This window comes from Dipodomys ordii, unplaced genomic scaffold, assembly GCF_000151885.1.
Source record: "Dipodomys ordii isolate 6190 unplaced genomic scaffold, Dord_2.0 Scaffold31, whole genome shotgun sequence".
NCBI classification, from domain to species: Eukaryota; Metazoa; Chordata; class Mammalia; order Rodentia; family Heteromyidae; genus Dipodomys; species Dipodomys ordii.
This window is the reverse complement of record NW_012267247.1, coordinates 7183158-7193210: the sequence shown is the minus strand read 5'-3', so window position 1 is coordinate 7193210 and position 10053 is coordinate 7183158. Positions and strand designations below refer to the sequence as shown.

The 10053-nt window shown below is 55.4% G+C and overlaps 1 protein-coding gene across 4 annotated transcripts in view; it reads right to left on the bottom strand.

The window, feature by feature from the left end:
- Wdr81 (WD repeat domain 81) overlaps positions 1-9779 on the bottom strand; it is a 14269-nt gene extending 4490 nt beyond the window's left edge. The window contains exons 1-8 of one of the 4 annotated variants that reach the window (XM_013016528.1): positions 9699-9779; positions 5678-5801; positions 4714-4821; positions 4262-4452; positions 3949-4139; positions 3146-3311; positions 2891-3056; positions 933-1622 (exon numbers count right to left, since the gene is read on the bottom strand). In XM_013016528.1, the coding sequence (XP_012871982.1) occupies positions 933-1622; positions 2891-3056; positions 3146-3311; positions 3949-4139; positions 4262-4452; positions 4714-4807 (1498 nt within the window). In that variant the 5' untranslated portion in view covers positions 4808-4821; positions 5678-5801; positions 9699-9779. Of the gene's footprint in view, positions 1-932; positions 1623-2890; positions 3057-3145; positions 3312-3948; positions 4140-4261; positions 4453-4713; positions 4822-5677; positions 5839-5860 lie in introns of those variants that run through there. The other 3 variants (XM_013016529.1, XM_013016527.1, XM_013016530.1) reach the window with 3 other exon arrangements.
- Positions 9780-10053: the final 274 nt, after the last annotated feature.

Below are 10053 nucleotides of genomic sequence, written 5' to 3'. Positions count from 1 at the left end.
CATGCAAGAGGCCCTGGGCTCAATTCCTCAGCACCACATAAACAGAAAAAGCCAGAGTGGTGCTGTGGCTCAAGTGGTAGAACACTAGCTTTGAGCTAAAGAGCTGAGAGATAGTGTCCAGGCCCAGAGTTCAAGCCCTACAACTGACAAGAAAGGAAGGAAGAAAGGAAGGAGGGAAGGAAGGAAGGACGAAGGAAGGAAGGAAAGAGAGAAAGAAAGAAAGAAAGAAAGAAGGAAAATATAATAATTAAAAAAAAAAAAAAACTAGAGCTGGGTACCAGTGGCTCATGCCTATAATGATCTGAGAATCATGGCTCGAAGCCAGCCTGGCCAGGAAAGTCCATGACACTCATCTCTAATAAACTACCAAAAAGCCAGAAGTACAGCTGGAGGGCTCAAATGGTAGAGTGCTATCCTTGAACAACAAAAGCCCAGGGACAACACCCAGGCCCTGAATTCAAACCCCAGGACCAGCACAAACACACTATGCCAGGCACCAGTAACTCACACCTATAATCCTAGCTTCTCAGGAGACTGAGATCTGAGGATCACAGTTCAAAGCCAGCCTGGGTTGACAAGTCCCCATGAGACTTCTCCAATTAAACCACCAGAAAACCAGAAGTGGTGTTGTGGCTCAAAATAGTAGAGCAGAAGGGCTCAGGGAGAGTGGCCAGGCCCCATGACTGCCCCCCCAAAATAAACAACTAAAGCAAAAAGGCGAGAAGCATGATTCAAATGGTAGAAAGCCCAGCAAGTTCAAGGCCCTCAAGTCTAACAGATTTAAAGCTCTACCTGCTCCTCCAGATAGCCTCATTGGCTCTTTCCCCAAGATACACTATTATTACCACCCCTACACACTCACATACTGAGACCCCACTCCCAGAGACCTGGCATAGTAGAACAAAGAACAGGCCTCACCTGGGCCCCCTCACCTGTGAAGGGGTCCCAGACGTGCACAGCCCCATCACAGCTCACTACATACTGCGGGGCCTCAAGCTGGCCCACGTAGAACACACTCTTCCGGTGCTGGGCATAGATAAGGCGGGGGGCTGTCTCACTGGTTCCATCCCCGTAGTTGTACAATGGCCACAGGCGCACAGTTCGATCCTTGCTGCCACTCAGGAAGAAGTCCTCACTGCTCAGGGGAGCCACACACTTGACAGCCCCCGAGTGGCCTGGGAAGCTCTGTAGGCGAATCTGGTGGAAGTGGAAATGTGCATCCTGCTGGCTCACACCAATCTCATACTGCCAGTATGCTAGCCAGTTTCCACTCAGGCCATGGGCACTCCGTGGCAGCTCCCGCTTTAAGGCGTTGTCATCATTCCCAAGGCCAAGGCCTCCACCACCCATCCCTGAGCTAGGGCCCAGTAGCCCAGGACTTTCCAGTTGAGAATCATTAGGGATCTGGATTCGATTTCCAATCAGGACACTCCCAAAAGTCCCTGAGTGGCCATCATCCTGGGGACAGCTCCCACCCCGGGGGTCCCTCTCAGGGCTAGTGCTGGGCATAGTGGGCTCCATGCTGGCAGGATTGTGGGTACTCAGGCTGATGCTTTCCAGGTACAGTCCCGCCAGCTCCCCAACCAGCTCATGGTTGGGGATGATTTTCTGGATGATGTCACCTGGATGGGAGGAGGAGAGGGTCTAAGATCAGGAATTGGACAGGTGGCTGCTATACCCACCCAAGGACTTAGGAGCCACAGAAGACAACTTTGGACAAGTAGTTCTTGTCTCTGAGCATCAATTTCACTCCCAATAAAACATGATTTCCTTTGGTTAGTATATTCATAGGCACTGTGCTACAAATCAAAAACAGGACAGTGAATCAAACAGGCAGTAACTTGCCCTCCCAGAACATCGGTGGGGGGTTGGGGAATAATAACATACCTAACCATAAGGCTATTCATTCTATTTAAGGGCAATGGCCCACATAAATGCCAGCACAGTACCTGTCCTAGAGAAAAAGCTACAAAAATGGCAGGCTATTCACACCTTTTCAGACATCTCCTGGAGACCTCACTCCCCTACTCCCGAGTCTCTCTTGCTAGCTAATGCTCAGGCACTGTTTACATGTCACCTTGAGACCTGGTGTCTGAGGCTAAAATGCTTTGATCTAATCTCTCCCCTAAAAATGTGCTCAACACTAGCCTCCAGCAAAAAAGCTCAGTAACAATGCCCAAGACCTGAGTTTAAGCCCCAGGACTGGCACACACCAAAAAAGTGCTTAAAACTAGCTCAAGGCCATGCACTGGCTGCTCAGACCTGTAATCCTAGCTACTCAGGAGGCTGAGATCTGAGGATTGTGGTTCAAAGCCAGCCTGGACAGAAAAGTCTGTGAGACTCTTACTTCCATTAACTACCAAAAAAAAAAAAAAATCCCAACAACAACAGAAAAACTGGAAGTGGAGCTGTGGCTCAAGTGGTAGACTACTACCCTTGAATAAAAAAGCTCAGGGGCAGCACACTGACCCTAAATCCAAGCTCCAGGACTTGTGCATGTGCACAGGTGCACGCATGCGCATGCACATGCACACACACACACACACACACACACACAAATGACTTAGTAGAGTGCCTGCCTAGTACGAGAAAGCCCTGAGTTCATTCTTTGTATTGCAAAAAAAAAAAAATTAGTTCTATCCTCAGTACTGAACAAACAAATAAATAAATCCCAATTGTTAAAAAGAAAGGCATGGTGGTGCACACCTGTAATCCCAGAACTCAGGACACTAACAGGATCATGTCTGAGGCCAGTATAGGCTACACAGCAAGACTCTGTGTATATACATACATAAACTATTGCCACTGATGTTCAGTAAAGCATGGAGCCCTTCCCAGGGAAGAGAGAGCAGCCACCAAGGTTGTACAAGGGAACAGGAGGGGCCAGTACCCAACAGGCAGGAGAAGGGCACGTAGATTGTGTATGCCATCTCTAGGGTGAACACCTTCTGCAGCTCATCCAGCAGTGTAGGGTCCACCAACCGCCGCTGCCCATCAGAGAAGGTCGCCTCTGGCAGCTGGCCCTCACCACAGCCCTCAGGATCCAGCTGCAGATCCTGTGGGAAGGAAACACTGAGAGTCAGAGCGGTCCCAGCCCCAGCTCCAGGCCCAGCCCAGCCAGCTCCAACCCAGAAGTTCAGCCCACCTGCTGCCGAAGCTCATGCAGTTGAGAGAAGATTTGAAAGAAAGTGGCCACAGGTTCACTTAGGTGCTGCTGGACCATCTCCTGCCCAATGCGCAGGCAGATGAGGGCAATAAGGCTGATGGTCTTCACACACAGCACAGTCCGGGCCTGGGCTCCACTTGGGAACCTAGAAACAGAATTCATGAGTTCCAGGCCAGGCTCTCTGCAAGAATCTACAAAGCTATCAAGAGCTTTTTTTTTTGGGGGGGGGGAGTGGGGGGTGGAGATCAGTCGAGAAGCTTGAACACTGGGCTTGGTCCCTGCACTCTTCAGCTCAAGGCAAGCACTTTACTGCTTAAGCCAGAGCACCACTTCCAGTTTTCTGGTGGTTTATTGGAGATAAGAGTCTCACAGACTTTCCTGCCCAGGCTGGCTTTGAATCATGATCCTCAGATCTCAGCCTCCTGAGTAGCTAGGATTACAGGCGTGAGCCACCAGCGCCCAGCTTTATCAAGAGCTTTAAAGGAAAGAAGCTCTAAGACCAAGCTCATCCAAACCAGATGAGGAAAACAGTCACAGGAAAATCGTGTAGTTTATTCAGTCAGAGCTAGAATCAGAACAAGGAATATTTCTTTTTTCAGTGCTGAGGATGAAAGCAGGTGCCTCATACATGCTAGGGGAGTCCTTTATCACACCCCCAGCCCAGGACCAGGACTCTTGGCATCCAACTCAATGTTAATCTCCTCTTTCCTGAGCTTCCCAGTCCTGCCTATGGAGGCGCCTTCAGCCTGGCAGCTTCCCCTTGAGGCTGAGCAGAAACCTACCCTGTGACAAGGGAGGTGAGGAAGCTGAGCACAGGCAGCAGGACCTCGTGGCTGATCCGGGGCAGGATGTCCATGAGGGTGGTGTCCGAGAGGTACACAATGATCTTCTGAGTTAGTGTCACTGCGGCCAGCAGCCCTGCCTCCTTGCGGCTGTTCAGTCGGCTGGGGCTTGAGTTGTTAGCTGGGGCCACCTGGAATTACTGAGTAGATGAGCACCACGCTACTCTCCAGATACCCTGGTATCCCACAGATCCTAGGTCAGCCCTCAAGTCCTCAACTTCCCCATCCCAGGCCGGCCAAACCAGTGACTGACCAGGTAGCTGATGTAGGGCAGGTACTGGTAGGTGAGGACAGGTTCCCCATACAGGTAGGCGATGTGGAGGAGGCAGCTGAGCACAGGCCCGGATACTATGTCGCCCAACACTGGCCTCTTCTGGTAGATGTTGCCAGCGCTCAATGGGGGGCTCTCGCTACTGCTAACGGTGAACTGCTGCCGAGTGGGCCCTGCCAAGGAAGAGCCAACAGCCTTGAGCAGCTAGCAGAGGCAAGGAGGGTGATTACCCTTCCAGGACTGTGGGAGCCATTCCTGCTCATGCTAGCCTGGGGGCCATACTGTGCCCTACCTAAAAAAACGAAGGTCCTGAGATCCAAGATCTGCTCAGAAAGTGGTCTGAGGAGGAGCTAGTTAAGATCCCCTAGAGAAGGCTGAAGACGGGCAGAGGCCTAGAAGGAGACTAGGTTTCCAGCAGTGACCACAGGCCTTACCAACATAACAAGACGTCAGCAGGCGCAGCAGGTTCCGGGCCACGTGGCGGGAGGCCACAGTGGGGCCAAGTTTGGCTGACAGCCAGCGGACCATCTTGCAGGCTGTATCTGTAGGGCAGGAGCAGGCCCTGAGCTCATCAGATAATAGCACTCATCACCACTCCCACCCCGCCCGCTGCACCCCACCCCACTTAGCTGACTCAGGCCACAGCACTGGCCTAAGCACAGTGTTCCCACACTGGCCCTCTCCATTTAGCAGTGGCAGAGGTGCTAGGCTTTAGCCTGTGGGGCTGGCCACTGCAGACTCTTCTCAGGCATGACCTGCAGAAAGTCAATCTTCCCTGGCTCTTGGCTTCTTCTTTTCCAGCCTCTTTTCCCTCAACTTCCCTGTGCTCTCTCAGCTAAATCATGTTGGCTTTTCTTTTTCTCTTGTCTTTTTTTTTTTTGCTAGTACCAAAGTTTGAACTCAAGGCCTCTCACACTTGCTGGGCTTGTTCTTTGGGATGATGCTTGAGCCATGTTTCCATTTCAGCCCTTTTGTCAGTTATTTTAGAGATGGAATCTTGAAGACTTTCCTGCCCAGGTCGACTTCCTCTGAATCTCAGCCTCCTGAGTTGCTAGGATTACAGGCAGGAACCACTGGTGCCCTGTCTCATGCCAGCCTTTTACTGCTTTTCTAATGGAATTAGAAGCTTCCAATTACATCCTACCCAGAACACATTTCCCACTTCCTACTGTACCATTTTTACACGCTTTACACCCCTATTTGAACTTCAATGGTTCCTGTTTTTTGAGTTGTATGTCTGTAGTGCTGGCATAGAACCCAAGGCCTCAAGCATGCTAAGCAAATGCTCTGCCACTGAGCTATACTCCAGCCTGAAATACCCCTACTTTCAAGAAAGCCTTCTCTGACCCTTCCAAACTAAACTTAAGCCCCTTTTTCCCATCCACTCATAAGACTAACGTATTTCATTGCATCAGACTGCTTGCCATGCAGCACCTCCTCTGCTGGATTTGGTCCTCTGAAGGTAGCCTGTGTCTATGTTGCGTGGATCTGGCTGCACCCATGCTTGGCACCAAGCAAAACACTGCAAACATGGAGAGAAAAGTAGTGACTGACCAATACCTCCCAAACCTGAGGACTCACCAAGGAGGATCTTCTGTTCCTTGCCTTCTGATTGCTCTGTCAGGGGCTCCTGCTCCTGCTCCTCTGTGTCTCCCTCACCGCCACCAGTCACAACTGTCTCCATGGACAGCACTGTGTCAGACAGAGTGAGTTCAGCTGTCCCAGTGATCTCATCCTGCTCCCCCTCCTCCTCTTCCAATACCACACAGCCTTCTTCTTCCTCCTCGTCCTCCGAGCCCTCGCTCTGCTTCAAGTCCTGGCTGCTGTCGCCTGATCTGAGGCTGCTCTTGTCCACAGGGGCAGCCCCATCATCTGCAGCCCGCTCCTCACCCAGCGAGGTCTCACTGGTGCTGCTTTTGTCACTCAGCCGGCCCAGGCTCACAGCCTCAGGCTCCTGAGACTGTGGAGACTCAGCCACATAGAGCCCAGCTTGGAAATCCTCTGTCTCAGGGAGATCAGCCTGGTCATGGAAGCTGACCCCTGATGTGTAGTCTGGGAGCCCCAGGCCTGAGGAAGCAGCTGGCTCCTCCTCCATCTGAATCTCTTCCCCAAAGGCACAGGAACCAGGCCCAGCCCCTGGGAGCTGGCTTTCCTCATCCTCCGTGCCCACCCCCAGGCCCTTGCTCTCCTCCTGGGAGACCTCCACACCAGCCAGCACCTGCAGGACATGGGGCAGCAGGTGGACAAGAAAGGCCTGCAAGCCCAGCCGCACCATCAGCTGTGCCACAAAACAGTCAGTGTACAGGTAGAAGCGGCCATGCAGCCGGCAGGGACTCTCATAGGCACCAATGAGAGGCTTCAAGAGGTACTTATTGGCATTTTTGGGCCCCAGTGCCTTGGCAACAGGCTCAAATAGGTACCAGGCCGTGTACACGGCTGTGTGCTCCTCTGACATGAGTGACAGCACAAAGGGGAGAAGGATCTCCAGGCCCTCGGGAGTGATGTCACTTAGTACTGAGCCCAGTTGCTGCCACAGAGCAAACACTAGCTCCCGTCCCTGGGTCTCATCCTCTACACGCCTTGCCTGGTACAGAAGGATGAACCTGTGCAGGGCCGGGAAGTAGGAAGGGAAGGGAACTACAGAGCTGAAGGGGCTGAGAAGCTGGGCTGGGCAGGGTGGGGGCAATCCCTGGGAGACTGGTCTATATTCAAACAGTGGGTCCAATGTGCCCCTCTTTTCAACCACAAGGCCTCCAGGTCCACTCAGTTGCAGGAGTGTATCCAGCACAGGCTGCAAAGACACAGGGACCTCCTTAATGTGGCGTGTGCAGAGTCCCCGAACAGCCTCGAAGCGTACCCACAAAGATGAGTCAGGCTGCAGTGTCCGGACCCTGGTGGCAAATACCATCTCTGCCAATAGGACACCCAGCGCCTGCATGTCCCGGTGGAAGAGGTCCTGCAGCTGTACGGGTGGCTGGATCTGAGACTGCTCTGGCACCTCCAACTGGCCCCCTAAGCCTCTAGCCAGGAAGTTGCCCATTTTCTCCAGTTCCTCCAGAGCCTGCAAGGGACTGAAGCCTTCGGGAAGAAGGATCTTCCCCTCCTCACCTTCGCCAGGATCTGCCGCAGCAGCTTTATTCCTGCGGCCAGGTCGAGAGGCTGAGGCCGCTGAGAAAGACAGGACAGCAGGAGAGGCTTGACTGGAAGTGGAGCCCGGCTGGTCCCCTGCTTTCCCAGGGACAGAAATGGAATCCAGAGCTTCTGTGGCCTGCTCTAAGTCATCTTCCCCTGAAATGGGCCTGTCTCCAGTCCAACCAGCCTCACACGGAGTGGCCTCTAAAACGAGCCTGCCCATCCCATTTGTGAGCTGTCCTGGGAAGTCTTCCCGGCCAGTGGTTTCCCGGATGTTCTGAACCAAGAGCCGGGGGATGAGTGGAGGATCCGGGGCAAGGGCAGGAGCCCCAGCCAGGCGCTGAGGGTGTGGCTGATCGAAGAGCTGTACCACGCCATAGCTGGTCAGGTGGGTGTGGGCATCCACCAGGTGCAGGCATACGTTCTTCTCCTTCACAGCCTCCTTGCCCTGGAGTTTGTAGCCAAAGGTGAGGTCAATCCAGTGGTGCAGATCCTGTGATACCTCGCGGCTCTCTAGCAGTGCGCGGTGGGCCGCCACAAACTCCTGACTGGAACTGCACCAGGCTGGCACATCCAGGTCCGGCATGTCAGGGTGGATGGAGCAAAAGATAGAGGGATCAGTGTAGAACTCGGGGATGCACTCATCAGGCGTCCAGGTCTGCATCCGCTCCATGCTGGCAGGATATTCATGGGGCTCCCACTGCGCTCGGACATGTCCACAGAGTATGGACCTGGGTGTGCGGCGAGCCTTGTACACATAGTAGGTGATATCTGACAGCACATCAGAGATGTGGTGAGGAACGTGAGGTGACTCCCCGCCACCAGCACCACCTGCAACAAATGCCTGCCGGGTCATCTCATAAGTGAAGTCTAGTTGCTTATCACCTTTGTTGAGGCGGAACTTGGACTTGCGCAGGTCCCTGAAGCGCCCATGGGGCGTGGTAAAATCCACCACCCAGGGAAGCACCGGGTGATAGTTGGGATCCCCCTGCCGCCGACCTGCCAACCGATTCAACTGCATGAGGTAGTGGAAATTGCTGATGCGGCCATGCACCCAATCTAGAACAAGGCCCCTCAGTTCTTCCTGGCAGGTACGACACTCAGGTCCCCCTGCCCTCTCTTTTTCAGACTTAAAGGCTGTCCCATCCCTCACCACAGGGGCCTGCTTGTTCTCATCTTCTGTGTGCAATTCATAAGCACTTAAGTCCAGCCGGAGCTGGCTGCAAAGCTTCTCATCCACAGCGACGTGGTGCAAGGACAGGGCCCCGCAGGCCAGCCCCAGGCGGTGACAGGCATCCATGGCCCTCAGCACACGGAAGAGAATAAAGAGCACCTTGGCTTGGCTGTTGGTCAGCTTGGCAGGGCTAAAGGTGACTACATCGTGCAGCGAGAACTGCACATAAGGGTGTACCACATACAACATCTCCAGGGACTCCAGCAGGGCCTCGGCTCGCAAAAGGCTGGGACAGGCTGGGCTGCCCCGAGGGGGGCAGGGGACGTCTCTGGCGGATGATAGGCATTGGGAGGCTTCACCCACTGGCAAAAAAGGGCAGCCATAAACCCTCTGCAGAGCCTGCCTGACGGAATCCAAGGCAGGGGCAGCCGTGGGGGCAGGGCTATGACTATAGGGCTGCCCATAGGTCTGATAGGCATGGCGCCACAGGTTCTGATAATTCTGAGCAGCCACTTCCTGCATGAATCGGGTGAGAGTCTCAGGGCTGTAAGACCCCTCCTCAAAGGACTGGGCCCCGCCCAGCGGGTAGGACAGTCTCCGTTTCCGCAGCCCGTGCACCTCCACACGCGTCCAGCCCGGGGGCAGCCTCTGCACCGAGCGCTGCAGGAGCGTCCTGACTTCCGCTTCGCTCAGGCCCTCGGCCCGGGGACAGGGTCCGAGCCGGCGCTCGCGGAGGCCGGCGAGCCAGCGCGAGGACACCAGGGCCACCACGTGGGTACCCCCCGGGGCCGGAGCCAGCTGCCGGGCATCGATATTCAGGTCCCTCTCCACGCTCCGGAGCAGTTCCTCCATGTCGGGGCTCGGGGGTGTGGCCCAGGCCTCGGCCCGGGTGGGACGGGCGACCTCCCGCACCTTGCTCCCCTGGGCCATCTCCTCCCGGCCGCCGGGGGGCAGCGCGAGGCTGAGCCTGGCCTCGGCCCTCCTCGCGATGGCTTCCGGGGTGCCAGGCCCGGGGCCGGGAAGGGCTGATCGAGGGGCTGGGACCGGGGTGCAGCTGGCTAAGGTGAACCGGCGGTGTGGAGGGGGGAGGACTAGAGTGGGGGTTGCCCTTACCACCTCCGTAGGGTCCTGCGCTGCAGCCGCTGCGGGAAGGGGGCTGCAAGGTGCCAGCGCCGGGCTCTACCGTGACGGGTCAGCTGATGCGGGTCATGTGATCGGCCCGACACGGAAACAACCGCACGTGGCTCGCCCGGGCCGGAGAGACCCCGCCTCCTGTCCGCGCCGCCGCCCTCGCGTTCTTGGCTTTTCTTCCCGTGGAGGCTCGGCCCGGGCTCCGCAGGGTCTGGGTGCTACGCGGGCATCCGGCGGGGAGGGCGATCTGGATGGGCCGCGGGCCCTCCATCCTCCCCCCCTCTCCCCGCGTCCCCCTGTGCGCGCCGGGACGCGGGTCTGGGGTCTGTTCTCGGAG